General features: G+C 47.2%; 2 protein-coding genes across 4 annotated transcripts in view; one reads left to right on the top strand and one right to left on the bottom strand.

Annotated features, from left to right (window-relative positions):
• Positions 1–3,548: 3,548 nt before the first annotated feature.
• Positions 3,549–13,129, bottom strand: LOC118789351 (transmembrane protein 41A-B-like). Of its 2 annotated transcripts, XM_036545733.1 has the most exons (5): positions 12,825–13,129; positions 8,728–8,878; positions 7,319–7,480; positions 6,078–6,216; positions 3,549–5,752 (listed from the first exon to the last, which is right to left on the bottom strand). In XM_036545733.1, exons 1-5 carry the CDS (start codon positions 12,980–12,982, stop codon positions 5,532–5,534), a joined length of 831 nt encoding a protein of 276 aa, XP_036401626.1. In that variant the 5' UTR covers positions 12,983–13,129; the 3' UTR covers positions 3,549–5,531. The 2 variants fall into 2 exon arrangements, with proteins under 2 accessions (XP_036401626.1, XP_036401627.1); XM_036545734.1 differs by lacking the exon at positions 6,078–6,216.
• A 164-nt stretch (positions 13,130–13,293) lies between these two features.
• The window catches only part of ehhadh (enoyl-CoA, hydratase/3-hydroxyacyl CoA dehydrogenase), a 10,336-nt gene continuing 4,160 nt past the window's right edge, over positions 13,294–19,469 (top strand). Inside the window, exons 1-6 of one of the 2 annotated variants that reach the window (XM_036545728.1) lie at positions 13,294–13,800; positions 15,346–15,449; positions 16,126–16,295; positions 16,656–16,767; positions 17,382–17,486; positions 17,901–18,242. In XM_036545728.1, the coding sequence (XP_036401621.1) occupies positions 13,508–13,800; positions 15,346–15,449; positions 16,126–16,295; positions 16,656–16,767; positions 17,382–17,486; positions 17,901–18,242 (1,126 nt within the window). In that variant the 5' untranslated portion in view covers positions 13,294–13,507. The remainder of the gene's footprint in view (positions 13,801–15,345; positions 15,450–16,125; positions 16,296–16,655; positions 16,768–17,381; positions 17,487–17,900; positions 18,243–19,469) is intronic. The other variant, XM_036545729.1, reaches the window with a different exon arrangement.

Raw genomic sequence — 19,469 nt, 5'->3', positions numbered from 1 at the left:
GTGTGTGTGTGTGTGTGTGTGTGTGTGTGTGCGTGCGTGTGTGTGTATATATATAATATATATATATATATACACACACACACACACATACACACATAAAGAGAGAAGGAAATATTTATGAATCTATTTTTCCTATTTTGTGATGAGAACTAATAATAAGAAAGCAAAATCTTTTTAAGATATGTTGTTTGGTAGGACACTGCCGCATGGCACTGAAGGGAGGTGTTTTATTTTGAGCGCAGGAGAGTGGATTAATTCCACATGAGGAGTAGAGCAGGCAGACTGCACTGAGCAGTGCGCACGCCAGCATCCGGATCTACCTCTGCCCAGTCTCCTCGGGCTCTGCACCTTTGCTACATGCCTTGGAAAACTCATAGATCTGAGCATTTTTAAATTTTTTATAATAAAAACAACAAGGAAAAAACAATTGGTCTAAACTTTTCAGGGTTACCGCTCTTAATTTGGGAGACTGAAACCATTGGGCTCACACACTACCTCTCCTGGGTCCGATTGCACCCTTGCAGAGTGGATGTTGAGGCTGGAAATACAGGGGTTCCTACCTGCCTGATGTGACCTGGAAGGACATCATGTGTCCTCATTCCATGATTAAATAAAACGTTAGATCCAAAAAAGTGGAAATGAACCTGTATGCAAATAATGTACTGCAAAGACAGGGCTCTTTACTGCAGCCTGCTCTGTAAAGGAATATCACAAAAAAGATATGAATATGACTCCACCTGCTCTTAGCAACCCAAGTCAGGTACAGTGTATTCTTAGAAGAGGAGAAACCCTTTAGAAGCAGACAGGATGTGCAGCACTGTTTGAAGATGTGGTCTTCTCTGTACAGTGTTTTACAGATATAGACTAGGCATTGGCTGTCACTGAGTGTGGGGGAAATATGTATTCTGAGGAACTGTGATTGTACAATGTCCTTGTCCTCATCCAGCCCATACCTGTACCTTCACCCCTGTCCTTAACCAACTCTCTCACCAATGTCCCACACTACTGTTGTGCTGTAAGCATTTGATTTACCTCCTGGAACCCAAGACTAGTTACCTTTCAGTTTAAGTGACTTAACTAATGTAGCACGAGTTGTCAATTTTAGAAAAGAAAGAACTGGTTTTGTATTTTTATGTGGAGTGGAAGAATAGATGGAGAGGGGATTGTGGGTCTCATTTCTGCTCTCATCTGCAGTGGAATCTGCTTCCATCCTATGAAGGGCAGACTGCCTTTATTAAATGCCCATCTCTCTCTAGTTTTGGAATTGAAATCAGGAATGGAAAGGGTCTCCCGGCTCGGCAGTTTTGAAATTCTGTTTTGATCTCATTGGCTATGCAAGCGCTATGGTCAGGGTCTGTTCTCCTCCTGACAGAAAAGCAAGAAAATGACAAATTCACACTTTGGACAATAATGAATGACCAAAATGAACAGAGATACAAGGTAACAAACATTTTGCGCTGTGCAATGTTTACAGACACCCCAGTCAGGCTGACATGATGGGGTGGGGGGTGTTGCCTGGTGACGGTTGGCACATTGGCTTTTGGAGTTGCATGCCAGGACACGGGCAGATTCTCAGGTTTGAGAGATTGCTGAAATTTGACAAAATACCAGGACAGGGCCACTGGCTGGAGGGGTCTCCCTCAGAGCTGTGGAAGTGTGCCTGCCTTCTGCCATTGACTTTATTGTTCATGTATCTGAGAATTCAGGAAGCCCCTGAATCCTGATTCCTGTAGCATTGCAGGTCTGAATTCCACATCACTGAGGCAGCTCTTGCTATGTTTGATTTCTCTTTCGAAAGACATCACACAGCCATGCTGTATGCAGTGGCATTACCTCAGAGAGAGCTGCGGCCTGCAGCACCTGGAGGGCCAGGTGTGCTGCCGATGGCTCAGTGTCGCTGCAGTGGTGCTTGGTGCAGGTAGCATGCAGCAGCCTCTGAGAAGTTTCCCGCCATCTTTGGTAGAAAGATCAAGGACACAAGTGAAACAACATTGGGGTGATGTTTTCTACAGTGGTTTTGATTTTTTTTTTCTGTGGAGTTTTGGATTTTCCAGTTATGTATGGTTTGTGAGAGATTTACAAGTACAACTTTCCATGGACATTTGATATAGAATGTTGGGTTAGGCTTTTTTCTGGTGAGCAGTATTTTTTGTCATTTTGGCACTTTGATATAATGTAGCATTGTGGAAGAGTAGTTTAGCTGGAACATATTTTGATTGGCCATAGATTTGTGAGCTCCATTGGGGTCTCACAGCACAGCTAACGGTTTAGTGTGGCATGTAAAGAGCACTGTGGACTGTAGGGGGTGCTGGTGAGGCCTCAGTGAAGGTGAGACTGACCGTAACACTGTGCATTTCTGCTGCGTTGTGGCAGCATCCCGTCCTGTGCTGTACGCACCCTCTCGCTTCCTGAATGACCCAGGGCCAAACTGGGGGTGAGCTGATGGGCTGTTCAAGCCCAGCACAGATGCAGCGTACACCCACTTCTAGCTGGCATTAGGATCATATAGAAAATGTTACAACTAAGTAGGACCTCAGTCCAGGATAGTGTTGCAGGCTCTGTCCAGGCCTGGCTGAATCTGAGGAGTGAAGCTGCAGACTCCTGCAGTCAGAGGGCAACATGCGCGACTCCGGACTGCCAGCAGGGGGCAGCATGTGCGACTCTGGGCTGCCAGGCCTTGTTTTTCTGATAAACTATTGGATGAAGAAGTGAGAAACGCTGGCAGGATGTACTGCATTTAACATTATTCAGTCACAGTTTAGATCAATCCGTTCCTGCAAGTTCTTTTCTTCATTTCAGCATTGTGGATCATTATCTCCCAGTTTGCCAGTTTACCACAAACTGCCACAGAATCACAGAGACTGACTGTACTGCAGGATGGAGCAGATCCATATGGTAACAGCTATGCTGTTGTGAATTGTGGGTGAACTGTACTGCCAACCAACCTGGATATGAGCAATAAAGACAGTCTTCAAAATATGCCTCATCTCCTCATGGTCTTTTTTGTCTGGCAGTTTTACTTGTATTTAATGCTTTCAACCTTGAAATTCATTTTCTTGATTCGATAACTTTCCAGCTTACTATTAAGAAACATAACCATTTCACAACGTGTCATATGACAGACTGCACAAACTAAGTTTGGGAGAATAATTCAAGCCACACATGGTCAATGTCCACTGATACAATCTGCCATTCGGTACAGCAGCTCATTTTTGCAGCTCTTTGCTGAGGGGAGAGTGATTTTCTCAGCAGTTGTGTGATATGTTTCTGTTTTCTCCATGTGTCCTGAGGACTTTCCCTGTCCCACGCAGGGATCTTGCCCTGTTTTCCTGCTCTCATGTCTGAGAACCGTGCTTGATTGGTTGAGTGAAGACAGTGTCTTTACCAGAATCGGGAAGGTAAACTTCCAAATGTCTGCTGTCTAAAGTTACAGTAACATGTCCATTCACTGTATTCGCTGCATTTGGCTTGTTCCTCAGAAAAATCATAAGCAGCAGAAAAACAACTTGCATATGGAATTAAGAGCAGTGTTTCAATTAAATGTTTAATATAAAAAACATTACAATACCTGTACACAGGGGCAGGGAGGGCTGGCAGCATGCAGTCTTTGCTGTGCAGACCCAAACCCAGGTTGACAGTGCAGAGAGAGATTTAAGACGTGCTTCTGCCACACAGGGGTGTGTATAACCACAGACTGCAACCCATAGAGAAGCATAAAAAGCCCACATGCATCAGTCCCAGTTGCACACAGAAGACAGTAAAAGGTGCAGGGTCATACCCTGTATCCACAGTATGAAAATTCAGAAACTCATGGCCTTATGGCAACATTTGTCTTTAGGGGCACCTATAGCTGTTTTCTGAATAATGGTGACAGATAATTACCATTGGAAATATTCTTTTAGTGGCCACTTCGTCAGGTACACCTGCTCTTTCCATGAAATACACTGCTCAGTGACAGCATGACATATCATTACAGAATGTGCTGTTTAAAGCAGGGATTGTGTGTGTGGAATTCAGAGGGAGAACAGGAAAGCCCAAAGAGTTAAGTGTGTTTGAATGCAGCATGGTAGTGGGAGCCAGTATGAGTATCAGAAACAGCAGCCCTGCTGGAGTTTCATGCATGACAGTGTCACAGGTGTATCAGGAACAAACATCCAGCCAGCAGGGGTGCTGTGGTCAGAAGCAGCCCGCTGATGAAAGAGGCCGCTGTCAGGCAGGTGCACCTAATAAAGAGGCCACTCAGTATGTATCGGACCAAAGGTCATTGTAAGTTCTGTAAGAAATATTTCTGTCCTTGACTTTAAAATATTTTACATTTTTTAAAAAAAAATTCAAACTCAAAGAACATAAGGCAGTGACAGACACGTCATTAGGAGCTCTAGGTAACACTGCTGCAGTTACAAACTACGTCCACATGGTGTCTCTGCAAAGCTCAGGCTGAGCAGAGTCCCTCTGTGGAATATTAACAGCAGAATGCTTTTAGGTACTCATGTCATTTAATGTGCCTTCTCTGTGTCAAACTATCCCCACAAGGGAAAGTGCAGGTCAAAAGTCTCTGGCAGGAGCTACTGAGAATTCCTGTATGGCTATATTATAATATTTCCATATCCATATGCTGCTTCTGTCCTCATACAGGTCCAGCGCAGTCACTGAAGTGCATGTGCACACAGGGGACAGTGGTGGGACACTGTAAGGTACTGAACTTGTACCCAAAACCCAAGAACCGCAGTGTCACCTTAACTATGGGGTAGCAAGAACCGCAGTGTCACCTTAACTATGGGGTAGCAAGAACCACAGGACTGCGTGAGAGACACAGACATGAACTCAAGGCACAGAACCCTGCTTATCTTAACCAATGGACAGTAAAAGTCAGCTTTTGCAGTTAAAGCAATTAAAAGTGGCAGGCTCCATAAACAGTACCAAAACTGCATTTCAAATATGTGTGTTCCTCAGAGAAAATTCCTTAAAAATACATTCCATTTTCTGTTACAGTATTTTTCACAGTAGAAACAACAGAAAAAAACAACCAAATACAAAATTCAACAATAGTGGGTACAATCTGGAAATGACAACTTACTGTCTCTCTCTCTTTACACACACACAAATACACACACACACAAAGCTTGTGTCTCAGACAGGTGATTGTCATAATTGAGCTGACTCATGGATTTGTTCCATGGATGGCTTCAAATCAAATGGCATAAGAATAATATGAGTAATATGAATGTTTAACCCAGTGTTCCTGAGCTGAGCTCATCCTCCTCCAGCTCAGAGAAGCACAGACACAGGTCAAGCACCTGGAACACAAGCACCATGTTCACCCCTGCAGTAAACACAGGATTATGACTCTTTCTGAATGAAAAAATAAACATTTCAAAGACAAACAAATTCATAAATTTCACTGGAACATTTCAAACACGGGTTTTTTGTGTCTTCTGTAGGCTTTTTAGTTTGGTTTAAGACGTATGGACTAAGACTTTTTTGCTCTTTAAAGCACAGGACTATAAGGCATGGTTGGGTGGCGGCTCAGGTCATGTGGCCTTTTTGTGGAGGGCGTGTCCGTTTGGCTGCAGGCCCTCCAGTTTGAGGTGGGCGTGGCTGTAGAGGCGGATGAGGGCGCCGGGCAGCAGGGCCATGCAGGCAATGGCCAGAAGCTGCAACAGCGTGCCCCAGGAGAAGATGTCATCCAGAGACGAGATCTCCGACAGGATGGAGCCCGTCCGCACGCAGATGAAGTTATATGGGATGAGGCCTGGGAAAGACATTCACTTCACTTACAGGTATGGAGATACTTCTCTATCACCTCCATGAGAGACTCACATCTATACTGTTATTTAGCAGCGCAGTTCAAAAACGTCATATATACAGTATCTACAAAAATTGTGATTTTTTTTAATGTAATGCAATGAATGTGTGACTTGTGAGAGAAATTTCACTTGCTGATGACAGAGGGGGGAAATACACTGCACAGTAACAGAACAAACAACGTCAGAGTCGTTTGCAAGTTTTCAGTTTTCTGGAGAAAGATAAATGTTATGGAGTAAAAGCCACAGAAATATTTTGGTGGAGAAACTAACCAATAAAGACAGAGAGGAAGAACATGGGCAGGGGAATGTTGAGGATGGGAGAGGTGACGTTCAAGAACCAGTTTGGAGTCATAGGGAAGAACCTGAGAAACAGCAGGAAGAAGAACAAACTGCTCCTGTTCTCCTCAACCTAACAGGAAAAAGGAAGACAGAGAGGGAGAGACAGAGGGAGGGAGAGAGGACGAGAACTACTCACCGATTTTTCACTGTAACTAGAATTAGCACACCATTGTCCCATCCTTGGCCTTAACTGTAGGGGATATGGACCCTTACCCGGCCGTAAAACAGTGTGTAGATTGGAGCAGGACTTCACGACATTGCTCTTGATTTAAGATAAGCACAAACATGTGTGGTACATAAGGCCTCTGAAGACTCTGGCACTGCAAAGGGGTCCAACAGGGGTCACCCAGAGGTTACTGGCGATTCTCAGGACTCAGCTCTTGAAGCATGTCCCATGACCCAACACGAATCTGGAGCCTGTCAGGAAAGACCGCTCTCGCTGAACACGGAGATGACTCTCTCTTCGTCATTCCACTGTGTCAGTGGTATTCCTGCCAGGCGGGGCTGCCAGGGGACCGAGCTGTGGGGGGCATGTAGCACTTTTCCTTCACACTAGTGTGACATGAAGTTTGAGGCTGTCAGTCAAGCTGTTACAGATGCAAAGACAACTGGATCTTTGGCATCCCCAATGTCGATGACGTGTGACTGGTTAGGAATTTTAACAAACTTGTTTTATTAATCATGGTGTCACCTCGTCTGTATTTTGTACTGACAAACTGGGTTTTAACAGGCTTAAAAGACCTCATCATATTAATTGTTATATTTGCTGAGGAATGTTAAGTATACTTTTTAATGCTTCAGATGCATAGGGATGTTAGTGCATGTACACTGTTCTTTGGGATGCTCCTTTAGCATACAGGCTTCATAGCAACAGGAAAACATGCTGATTATTTCCTAAAATTCAGTGTAAAATGCAGTGTCATTACAGACAGCCAGAGGGAGCCCTCTCCCACATCCACAAGGACCCAAAGCAGTCTGCACGCTTTCAAGTAGAAATGTAGTGAGTGAGTGAGTGAGTGAGAGAATGGGATTGTGAATGAATGAATGAGTGAGGGAGGGAATGAGTGAGTGATTAAGCAAGGGAATGGGTGTGTGAATAAACTAATGAATGAGTGAGTGAGTGAGGGAGGGAGAGAGGGAGGAAGGGAATGAGTGAACCCTCACACACATACCTTTGTCTGCAGCATGGCCACCTTGTCGGGGAAGAGCTGCACGATGTGGCGCTTCCCGAAGGTGCGAGACAGGAAGTAGCAGTTGGTGGAGCCCACAGTGGTGAGCAGACAGGCCAGCAGCAGGCCCTCCCAGGGCCCGAACAGCGCCCCCGCCAGCATATTCTGCAATCACACACACATAGCCCTGGATGCAAACCCATATGCATTAAGGTGCATTAATGAGTCAGAGACTTTCTTCATTATGACTGGGTAATGCGGAGTGTGAACCAGCCTTCCAGCAGACAGGCGCAGTTGACAGACACAACAGAGACTGCAGGGGTCGCTCAGGGTCACATGATTACTTAGCAAAGTTTAGGGCTGAAATTCTCTCTATTCTTCACATTCTGTGACAGACATCTCATCTCTGTCACTGCTGGAACATTTCCTCTCCTTCTTACAGAGACATTCTCGGTTTTAGAAACCTCAGGTGCGGACTAGGGTGGTCTCACTCACTCAATGCCGAGACAAACCCTCGGACGCACTCACACAGAGGCAACGGCCCTCTCCCCCTGCATGTCTCACAGAGCCCCACATGGGAGGCAGGCACTACGCTACGCTGAGGCCATGTGGCCAGGGCCTTCCCCTCCCTCAAAAGCAAAATCACTGAGTTCCTCCACTGTGGGTGCTGCTGACATGGCCAGTCTCGATCCCGGGCCAAAGCGAACACCTTGCTGACTGACCCAACACAGTAACACAATAACACAGTAATCTTTGATTGTAAATGTGAACTCCTTTATTTTCCTTTTGGACTGAGCGGAGCCTCTGAGGCTCGGAATGACCGTGGGGTTAGGGTTTCACCCCGTCCTGCGTCTTGAGTGAAACAAAGCAAGCATTTCACTTTGCAGACATGGCTTGCTGTAATGTATCAAGCTTTATGCAAAATAAATTTAACAGAAAGATGACTAAGATCATATTAATTTGTTAATTCATCTTATTTTTATTACATCACAGTGATATAGCATTAGTAAGCATGGATTACAGTTCAGTGAGCAGACTGAATTACTACACAGGCTATGAAGGCCCTTTCCATCAGTACAGAGAAACAGAGACATATCCACATGCTGCTCTGAGAAGGAAGAGACAGGACAACGCACTCCTGCCACCTCAGACTGTCAGCTCTGACTCATCAGTCACCTGTTTACAGCTGAGTGATCATCTCCATAACATCAGTCACCTGTTTACAGCTGAGTGATCATCTCCATAACATCAGTCACCTGTTTACAGCTGAGTGATCATCTCCATAACATCAGTCATCTGTTTACGGGTCACTGTTTGTTACATACTACTGTCGTCATTATTTTTTTTAATGTGTGTGTGTGTGTGTGTGTGTATGTGTGTGTGTGTGTGTGTGTGTGTGTGTGTGTACTCACTAGGAAGGAGGAACCAGGGATGGCGAAGGACTGCTTGTAGAGGTATGCACTGCAGTAGAGTAGCAGCACGTAGCCCGTGTGCTCGGTCTTATAGAACTGCAGCAGCTCGGCCAGCTCTCTCAGCTCCTCCAGGTCCGACGGGAACTTCAGACTGGTGGGAAACACAGCACAACACAACGGTTCCCACTGCAGGACTATTACTGGCACATAATCAACACCAACAGAAAATTACAGCAGCTGATTACATGTAAGGATGTTCCAAAACAATGAAAATTGATTTCTGCATATGTAATCATGAAGAATACTTGACTTTAATATACTTGTAGAATGGGCTGACATGTCTGTACAGCTACATGTCTAAACCTGTTGGCTGAACTTTTTGTACGTTGCTCTGGATAAGAGCATTTGCCAAAAATAAAATGTGAATCTCATATGTTTAGGCTGTGTGCTCAGAGAGTAACCAGCCAGCAAAACTCTCCAACAGCAACAAGTGACTCCTGTTCACTGATCAGGGCTTGTCTTACTCATCTAAAAAACTTTCACTATAGTTTTCACTATAAATCCAACAAATTCCACATCCATTGTATATATTGGATATATGGGATGAATGTCATCTATTTGGTTGACAAATTGATGACATTGATGACAGAATGACTTGAATCTATGCACTACTATTCCACTTATGAGGCACTAAGTGTAACCAAATAGGATCAAAATGGTTGGTTGAGATTATTCTTGGACATGTGAAATTAATATTTTACGTTTGTGTTGAAATAAAGGCATATTTATAGAAATCAACTGGGACTTTATGACCCTGTGCTTATGGCATTTTAAGGGTTAAACAGGTTTTTTTCAAGGATTAAAAACAAAATAGAACTTTTTTGTGCTGCAGCAGTCCATATTTCCATGATGAAGGAGGAACTGCAGGGGGAACAGCTCTTGGCAGGTCGGACTGTAACCAGTGACTACAGCTAGCAGGCTTGCTGCCAATGCCGGTGCTTCCTGAGGTGAGAGACACCGCCCTGCTGCTCAGGCAGGTGAGGCAGGTACAGCGGCAGGTGTGCCGGCTGAGTGACGGGCAGCGCGGGGAGGGTGCAGCGCCGGCATGCAGGGTGTACGGTTACACGGGGGTTTCCCATGTGAGAGGAGACAGAAATAGGCCTGGCCTTCCTGCTGATTCCGCTGATAGGGGAAGCTTTCAGTTCCTCTGCTGTTATTAACCGATGAGAGTCCTGAAACTGTATCTGCCAGTTTCATTTGGCTACATGTGAGCCGCACATCACTCTCCCATTGGTCAGTGTGCTCTGATCATGTGACTAACCCTGTCTGTGCGTGTGGTGTTTGACACCCCTGTGAGGGACATGCAGTCCCCTGACCTCCAGTGGAATGACCGCCCATAGTAGCCATGGAAACCAAGGATCCATTACGCTGCTTAGTCGTCATGGTGAAATGCATGAACGTGTGCAAATGTATTTATTAATAATACTGGCAGTAGCATGCATTTGTTTCTATTCATGATGATATATCAGAGTGCCGCTCTCACTGTCATCCTCCCTTTCTCGACCCCATGATCAGAAACAGGAGGGAAACAGTGGCACTGTGTGCATCTGAGAGCTCTGTGCCTGCAAGGACTAAGCAATCAGCTTATTAGAATAAATTTGTACTCACACTTATGTAATATTATACTGAGAGCAATGGCACATAAAAACAAAAAAAAGCTATTAAGAATTTGAAATGTGAATATGAATGTCATATCCAGCATAAAATATCAACACTCCAAGCAAGTAAAACATTTTGAGAAAAACTGTGCGGTTCATATCAGTGCAAAAATGCTCACAGCCATGACTGAAGAAAGATTCTTTTTGGCCGGTGAAAAATGCGGGAAGAGAGTGAGGAGAGTGTGAGGAGACCCCTGCGTCTGCACCATACACCTCCCAGCCCAACACCAGGGACACACTCAGAGTGTGAGCCAAATTATTATTTTATGTTTAAAAAATTAGTTTAAACGTATAAAACATAAAGGTCCATTTGATCCATTCATTTGTGGGATCCATTTATTTATATAACTGACTAGATAATATTCCTATCAGCACGATTCAAAGGCCAGGCTTTGCTCACACAGTACTGTCTGCCTGAGCCCAAAGGACAGGACATCAGCTCTATACATTCCATACTGGGACTGAAGACCGAATAAGAAACACCAGGGAAACACAAGTGCCTTCAGCCTTGTAGTTCCAAATGTTTGGTTATAAAATGGCACTTAGCTGAGGACACAGACTGTCCCTGTCTCCACATCGAACCGAAACCTGACACCGTGAGTCTCTAAGGTCCCCAAGTCACCCAGGCCAGGGCCAGCAGTGCTGCCCAAGGGGGCGATCAGTTACCCCGACAGGCCGCAGTCAGGAGTGCGCCTGAGGCGTGGCCGCCACAGTGATGACGCGGCGTTGTGGTCTGGCTCACAGCCTCCTCTGCGGGACAGGTGCAGGAGCTGGCCAGAGACCCACGCCACCCGCTGCCCCAACTGCAACTTCTGCACTTACTGCTGGAACTTCAGAAACAGGAGAAGACGGGCAACAGGGAAATATTCAGGCGCCCCGATCACATTACGCCTTATGATTCAAAAGTGTGGCTCATCCCCTTTACTGGGGCAGCAGGTGAGGACATGGGCCAATAAAATCACTCAATGATGAATCATTGAGAAATCAGAGTTTGGTGTGATTGTGTCACTGTACTCACATTTCTCCTGTGTCCTCACACTCTGTCCCCTCTCAGGGTGACACACCTGTCCCCACACTCTTTCCCTTCTGAGGGTGACAGCCCCTCTTCCTGTGAGCTCCAGGGAGCTGCTGTTTCGTGTTACACACAGATCTTAGCCATTAGCCTTTGAAAGATGTTAGCCATTACTAAAACTATGCTTTTCATTACACTAAGCCAGGAAAGATGCTGAATCCAACTCCAGCAAATACTCATAACTCCAGCTGACCATGGCTGAACATATAAGATCCTCTTATGCTTCTCATGTGCCTGGGTGAGTATTTAAATATACAGGTATTTAAATATATTCTTCCCTTTGTGTTAACTGTGGAATACAGCTGGATTCGTTAGTATTCCAACTGAGCCTTCCCACTTAGGCTTCTCCAGTTTTTTCACAGTGTTTCCTGGAGGGCTGGAGACCCAGAGAGGGGGAAGAGGCCCATCTGAGCCTCAAGTAGAGGAAGTCAAGTGATACTAACATCTAATTCTGGCAGGGACACTGTCAAAGCCCACAGGCTCACAGAAACCAGTCCATCTTGCAAATCACTGTCAGAATGAAAGTTTTAAGATAACTGTAATCTTTGGAGAGAAACAGATCATCCATACTTGCACATGGCATATTTACTCTGATTTTTTATCCAGCCAACTGGATAAGACATGCCTGTGTTTTCACTCACCAAACGTTGAACTTCTTGCATTAAAGACCAACATAAAAAGTGAGATTATTACATAAGCGTCACCTTGGAGTGGAACCTGAAATAAGCTGTGAGCAATATGTCCTATACTGTTCAAAGTATGTGAACAGTAACTTGACCGTTACCTTTCACCTACCCAAACTGCCCTTTAGAAATTTCTACCTGCTAAAACTGATCTTTTTACTTTAAGCCAAAGTAATCAATATAGCTCCTTTGTCTTTCTACTGTCAACAATTTCAAATATTTTGGGGTTATTCTACAATTGGTTTGCTAAAAACAAAACAAAAAAGTTACACGTGAACTCATACAGGTGAACTCATTAGTACAGCGACCACACAGCTAACTTTGTGTGCGTAACTGAAGAGCGCTTGCGGGTTTCGCTTAAGGGTCATTTCGGGTGAGACCGCCGCGGTCACTACCCCTGGCGAAATTTTAAATGCTATGTAATCTCAGTACTATTTTCCAACAAAGACTACTTCTAGCACAAATTTAAAATAACGTTTTATGCTCACTTTTATACAGACATGACATAAACATGTTCCAGGCAAACAACTACTATAACAAACTGAATTAACTCATGTGAAGGACTGAAACGCAGCTTGTTAGTTAGCTCAGGGTTTTCCTGCGAGATGCGTTTAACTGACTAACCTATATTCTTCGCCCACCGGGTCGCTGTCGGTGTTGTCGGACTTTTCCGCCTCATCTTCCCGCAAATGTCGCGGTCCCGGAGGAAGGTGGGAGGACAGAAGGTACAGATAAAGTGTGGCCGCGGCGACAATGACAAGCAGACCCGAAACGGAGCGCATGATCCTGGCCAAAACACCAGAATCAAAGTGCCGTATCCTTGAGGTTAAAACTGAGTTTGGTGATCTATGATCGCTCTGTGATCTGAGCAGCGGACGGAACCACTGCGACTAGACCCGCTAACTGGTTGATAAACGGGGGAAACACTTTAGAGGGGCTGGACTTAACGCTGCCAAAACAGTCACATGTACTGTATCTGTCCAACCATATGACGCACAAATGCTTTTAAGCGTCCTGCATGCTTTCGTGTTTACATGCTTTCTGTTGGCCAGGTAATTTCCTTTTGGGATCAATAAAGTATTATCTATCTATCTATCTAAATCCCAGAGTAGCTACAAGTTTCCAAAGAGTTGATATTCAGTTCATAACTGGTATCACAAATGACTATAGAAAAAGTTATTTCCACAACTGTTTTAGAGTAGAGGACTGTGCACAGCGCCAGCGAGCTGGGTGGCTGGTTTACTTTAATCATCTACACGAAAAAAAAACAAACTTTGAGAAAGTGGGGCGTTCCGCTCCAGCAGCCAATGGCGAATTCATCATACAGCCGAGAGGTGGCGAGCAGCGGGCTGGCTGCCGGTTTGCGCTGCCTTTTGTTATCTTTCTTATCTGGTGAGGAGCCAGCAGCTTCGGTGCTAAAGTTCAATGCAGGGTTCACCTTGGTGATTCTGCACACTTTTGTGGTTTTGCACTGTAATGTCTGGTCAAAGTTAGCAGCTAGACGTTTCACTGCAGTTTGCGGGGACATGGCGCGATACGCTCGCATTCCGGGATCCATTGCGCTAATAACGCTGGCGAACCCACCCGTGAACGCGCTGAGGTGAGTGCAAAATGTGCAGAAACAAGAGCTAAAGTCAAACAAACTTCTGTTAGCATTGTTAGGTTAACAAAAACCTTTCAATGCAGTGTTCAGTCTTAACGCTAACCTTACCCATGCCGGGATATGATTTTCCACTGGTGTAGCTTAACGTTAGCTGGCTAGCTAGCGAGTCTCGCTCGCAAAACATTGTATTTAGAGTCAGAAGAAAGTGATTTAAGGAGCTACCAAGATGGTTATAAGTTCGCAAGAAAGCAGTTTAGGTTGATGATCCAGATTTGCTTCATAAGACTTAGGGCGGTTATAGCTAACGAGCAATATCCTTACTGTCTACCCTAGCTTTATTTCAAGGATCAAGGCGTTCGTGCAACTAGTTAGGTGGATTTTGAATCAACCCACGTTCACGCTTTAGAAAAAGAAACTATGTATTTATAGCTGTCCTTTTTAGAACAGCCAGAAACGACGAGGAAATGTTGCAGCCGCAGCCAGCAGGGCTGATTGTTCTTGTTTAAACCTTGATCATTCTTGTAATAATTCGTGGTTAACCACATGTGTAATAGTTGTACAGTTGCCAAATAAAGATCTCAGTTGCATAAGCAGTTTGGTGAGAAGCAGTTCCGCTGAAACGGAGTGAACTCTGGGCGAATGGAAACATGCAGGTAATTAACATACAGCGCTCTTACTTTGAGCAGGACTTTAATCCTGTCGGGAATTTTGCCAGCTCGTGTTGTTAATATAAAGTTTATACAGGAGTTTCTGCTTTCGGGTGCAAGTTAATTGATAACTGTCGAAAAACTGGAGAAAATAAAACTAGTTTTACGGGATCTTTACGCGATTTCTTCGAGTCAGTGAGTTAAATGCAATGAGAACAACTGAATTATTGTCATTTTGAAAGTAGTGGCCTTTCCAAAAACAATTATTCTGTCAGCATGAATGGAAGTGGCAACTGTTCGGTTAGGAGCCCTGCTCCTTTCCACCACTGCTGCATTCATCTGAAAAACAAGCAAAACCTTTAAATATTAGCCACAACAGGGGAGGAAAATTCAAAATGGCCCATGATAAATATACCACTGATATATACTGCAGCCAGGGGGTGTAGAAAGGGAACCCATGAGAGGATATATGCATGTGTTATGCTTTTGCCTTTCCCAGCTTCTGCTGCCCTGCTGTCCTGCAGGTGGACAGACAGGTGTTTGCTGCCGCAGTGGCAGGGACTGCGTTGTGCCAGTACAGGGCAGTAGTGTTCTGTCGTGTGAATTGCAGCCATTGATGGGCCAGAGCCCGAGTCTGTTGGCTGCTATCACTGCACCACATACATGTTAGCAGCCATCTGAATGAAATTGCACTTTCATTGGAACACTTCACAGGTGTGGGAGAGAGGAGAGATGCCTCTGAGTTTCAGCCAGTGACACTGGGGGGGTGATTAGTGCTCATATTGGGAACGGGCCGTCGCTCTCCCTCACTGCCCCTGCTCAGCCTCTGACAGAAGGGCAGGGGGTGAGGACATGTGCTGATTGGTGGGATTGACGCTGACCCCTTTGTGCGCAGTGCGGCCGTGCGGAAAGGCATCACTGAGACGCTCAGCAGGGCCATCGCTGACCCGCAAGTGAAAGCCGTGGTGCTGTGTGGGGAAAATGGCAACTTCTGTGGCGGTAAGGACATCCTCAGCGTGTGTCTTCTGAGGATCCATTCATTTTCAACATAAAATTTCTCTCTGAAGTGAGTTGTTTCTCCTGTCTCAGTAGGAGGTGCAGTCAGGTGAAGCTGAGGTGCAGTCAGGTGAAGCTGGGGTGCAGCGGGGTGAAGCTGGGGTGCAGCGGGGTGAAGCTGGGGTGCAGCGGGGTGAAGCTGGGGTGCAGTCGGGTGAAGCTGGGGTGAAGCTGGGGTGCAGCGGGGTGAAGCTGGGGTGCTGTCAGGTGAAGCTGGGGTGCAGCGGGGTGAAGCTGGGGTGCAGTCAGGTGAAGCTGGGGTGCAGCGGGGTGAAGCTGGGGTGCAGCGGGGTGAAGCTGGGGTGCAGTCAGGTGAAGCTGGGGTGCAGTCAGGTGAAGCTGGGGTGCAGTCAGGTGAAGCTGAGGTGCAGTCAGGTGAAGCTGGGGTGCAGCGGGGTGAAGCTGGGGTGCAGCGGGGTGAAGCTGGGGTGCAGTCAGGTGAAGCTGGGGTGCAGCGGGGTGAAGCTGGGGTGCAGCGGGGTGAAGCTGGGGTGCAGTCAGGTGAAGCTGGGGTGCAGTCAGGTGAAGCTGGGGTGCAGCGGGGTGAAGCTGGGGTGCAGTCAGGTGAAGCTGGGGTGCAGTCGGGTGAAGCTGACACGTGTGCTGTGTGTCGTACCAGGGGCTGACATCAAGGAGTTTGCAGGGCCGATGAGCGGGCCGGGCCTGGTACCCATGATAGATGCCATTGAAGCGGGAGAGAAGCCGGTGGTGGCCGCCATAGAGGGCGTGGCACTCGGCGGGGGTCTGGAGCTGGCGCTGGGGTGTCACTACCGCATCGCCCACTGCAAGGTCAGCTGGGGTCAACTCTGGAGAGGAACTCTGGAGGGCCACTATTTCTGCAGCAGAACATTCCAGAATGGGCCTGAAACCCTGTCCCTTGGAGTCAGGCCGCGCTGGTATCTGAGTAGTTACCAGACTGGTACTGAGCTGCCATTGCCTCTATGTGAGGAAGTATGTTGGTACATGCTTAACCTATTATAACCTGAAAATGCTGTGAAGGTGATATTTCAACTACACGATTCAATGATGTATCTGTAAATGACCATGTGTTATTGACCAGGTGATTTTTGTCTGGTGGGATATATAGCAGAAAGTATTGACTGCAGCTGGGAGGAGGTTGTATTAATGTTATACGATGCCTTTGTTCAGGCGCGGGTGGGGCTGCCGGAGGTGACCCTAGGTCTGCTTCCCGCTGCTGGGGGGACACAGCGCCTGCCGCGGCTGATTGGCCTGTCTGCTGCCCTCGACCTCATCACCACAGGTACGAAGCCACGCCCACAACCTCAGCTGGGTCTCCCACTGTACTGTGGGTGTGTAACCATAACCATAACCAAACCATAACCCATGCCCAAATTCATAATTTATTAGTGTTTTTCTTCAAATAAAATGTTGAAGACAGTGGTTTTACTTTATATTCCATATTTAAATACATTTTCGAAAACATTTATATTTTACTCAAATACTTTAAATGCATATCAGTTACAGTTGAGATTTGGGTTTGGTTTATGAAGTATCTGGGTAAATCTACTTTTTATAAAAAGTACTAGAAAATAAATAATGTAACTATAATGTAAATGTTTTTATCAAAGTCACTTTATGTTGAGTTATAATGTCATGGTAATGTGTTGCCTTTGTTTGCTACCAGAGTTAAACTGACTTGCAAGTAGATGAAGTCACTGGATGATAAGCCATTGCTCTCAGCAATGGTCATCCTATTGATCTCCTGTTCCCCAGCAGTGTGCTCAGATGCAGTAATGCTTCCAGGGCAGTCTGCTGTGTGTCAGGCTCTGCGGCCTCCTCCGCATTGTTTTTATGCACCTTGGGTGGTTGGTGGCTGCAAGTGATCCTCCTGTATTAACCCTTCCCTCCCTGCAGGACGCCATGTGTCGGCTCAGGAGGCCCTGCAGCTGGGGATTGTGGACCGAGTGACGGAGGAGGATACGCTGGAGGTGGCGGTGGAGTTCGCCCAGAGCGTTGCGGGTGCGAGAGCAGTGCTGCGCTGGAACTGCGGCAGTGTCCTGCTTGTTAGATGGGGCGTGCAGCTGAATTCTGCACCGTAATGAAAGAATGAATGTTTCATATCCTTGGCAGCTGCATTCAGAATTCTTCAGTTTTTTAATGTATTATTCACAGGTAACAGGAAGAGCAGCATCACTAAGCCAGGGCAGGCACTGAAGGTTTAATGTTAGCTGAGTGGGTAAAGTGCAGCCTGGAGGTTCGCTTTCAGAAGGGTGGTGTGCCCTGTGGGATGCCGGGAAAAGCATAAACGTCTCAATGTGGCAGGACCTCTGCTCTGTGTAGCCGCTGTGGAATGTGGAGGGTGTGTGCGTGCGTGTGTGTGCTGTGTTCAGTGGCAGGGCTGTGTTCAGAGCAGTGCTGCTGTTTGTGTTGCAGGGCAGCCCCTGGGCACTCGCAGGCTGAGCACATGCACGCCTGCCTGTCCTGCAGACCTGGACTCCTTCCTGCAGGGGGCGCTGGCGCGGGTGCGGAGGCGTGCCCGCGGGGCGATGGCGCCCGAGGCCTGCATCCATGCGGTGGGCGCGGCCGCCACACTGCCGTACAGCCAGGGCATGCAGCGCGAGCAGGAACTGATGGTCTCGCTCTTCCGCTCCGCCCAGGCCCGCGCCCTGCAGTACTGCTTCTTCTCCCAGAGGCTGGCGGGAAAGTGGAGCATGCCCAGCGGAGCACGCTGGGACAGCATCAAACCCAGGCTCATCCACAGGGCAGCCGTCATAGGTACTGCCTCCCCTCACTGCTTTAATGGTTACCGTATTCACCCTCTCCACTCTTAACAGCCTGAATGCTGAATTCAAAGATGAAGGTGAGTGTTAAAACTGGGAGGTGATAACTCCATTTCCCTTCAGTGGTGCTATAGAATTTGCAGCAGTGAGGCGTGTGTGGAGTCGGAGCAGCAGTGAGGCGTGTGTGGAGTCGGAGCAGCCGCGAGGCGTGTGTGGAGTCAGAGCAGCGGCGAGGCGTGTGTGGAGTCGGAGCAGCAGCGAGGCGTGTGTGGAGTCGGAGCAGCCGCGAGGCGTGTGTGGAGTCGGAGCAGCCGCGAGGCGTGTGTGGAGTCGGAGCAGCGGCGAGGCGTGTGTGGAGTCGGAGCAGCAGCGAGGCGTGTGTGGAGTCGGAGCAGCCGCGAGGCGTGTGTGGAGTCGGAGCAGCCGCGAGGCGTGTGTGGAGTCGGAGCAGCCGCGAGGCGTGTGTGGAGTCGGAGCAGCCGCGAGGCGTGTGTGGAGTCGGAGCAGCCGCGAGGCGTGTGTGGAGTCGGAGCAGCCGCGAGGCGTGTGTGGAGTCGGAGCAGCCGCGAGGCGTGTGTGGAGTCGGAGCGGCAGTGAGGCGTGTGTGGAGTCGGAGCAGCAGTGTGTGTGTGGAGTCAGAGCAGCAGTGAGGCGTGTGTGGAGTCAGAGCAGCAGTGAGGCGTGTGTGGAGTCAGAGCAGCAGTGAGGCGTGTGTGGAGTCGGAGCAAGTTTGATAGAGTGAGGCAACTTTCCTGTGATAATTGTGTCACTGAAACGATCGCAATGAGCAGACCAGCGCAGATTTGCAGAAGTTCAGCCAGTCCATTCACAGAGCGATGAAACGCAATGCACTGTGGGATACCTGCCCAAGGCCTGCAGAGTGTGCATGGTGTGTCTCCATCATCATGGCTATAAATGTAGCCGGAACTTTCCCTAGCCTCAGATGTAAAACAAGATTATTTCTGAAATAAAAACCCGGCTTAGCTTAGATTCCTAAACAGATTGTCAAAGTGGTTTGGAAAACTGAGTGTATCATCCAGCCCAAATCCTACATACCTGTAAAAATTACTTTATTGTCGTGTAGCAGATGTTCCAAACTGTTCTTAGCTGTACCGTTCCAACACAGTGCAAACACATACCCTGAAGTAAAGCTCCAGGTGTGTGTGTGTGTGTCTCTGCTGGTGTGTGTGTGTGTGTGTGTGTGTGTGTGTGTGTGTGTATG

Source organism: Megalops cyprinoides, chromosome 14 (assembly GCF_013368585.1).
Source record: "Megalops cyprinoides isolate fMegCyp1 chromosome 14, fMegCyp1.pri, whole genome shotgun sequence".
NCBI classification, from domain to species: domain Eukaryota; kingdom Metazoa; phylum Chordata; class Actinopteri; order Elopiformes; family Megalopidae; genus Megalops; species Megalops cyprinoides.
The sequence above is the reverse complement of the archived record's forward strand: the minus strand, read 5'-3'. Positions and strand labels throughout refer to the sequence as shown.

Bases quoted from the DNA above. Each gene is read 5' to 3' on its own strand.
- LOC118789351 (XM_036545733.1), bottom strand. From the start codon at position 12,982: ATGCGCTCCGTTTCGGGTCTGCTTGTCATTGTCGCCGCGGCCACACTT. The intron at 6,217-7,318 runs GTATGTGTGTGA...TTTTCCTGTTAG, and splicing joins TGGCCATGCTGCAGACAAAG to GTTGAGGAGAACAGGAGCAG. The intron at 5,753-6,077 runs GTTAGTTTCTCC...TGTCTTTCCCAG, and splicing joins CTTCCTCTCTGTCTTTATTG to GCCTCATCCCATATAACTTC.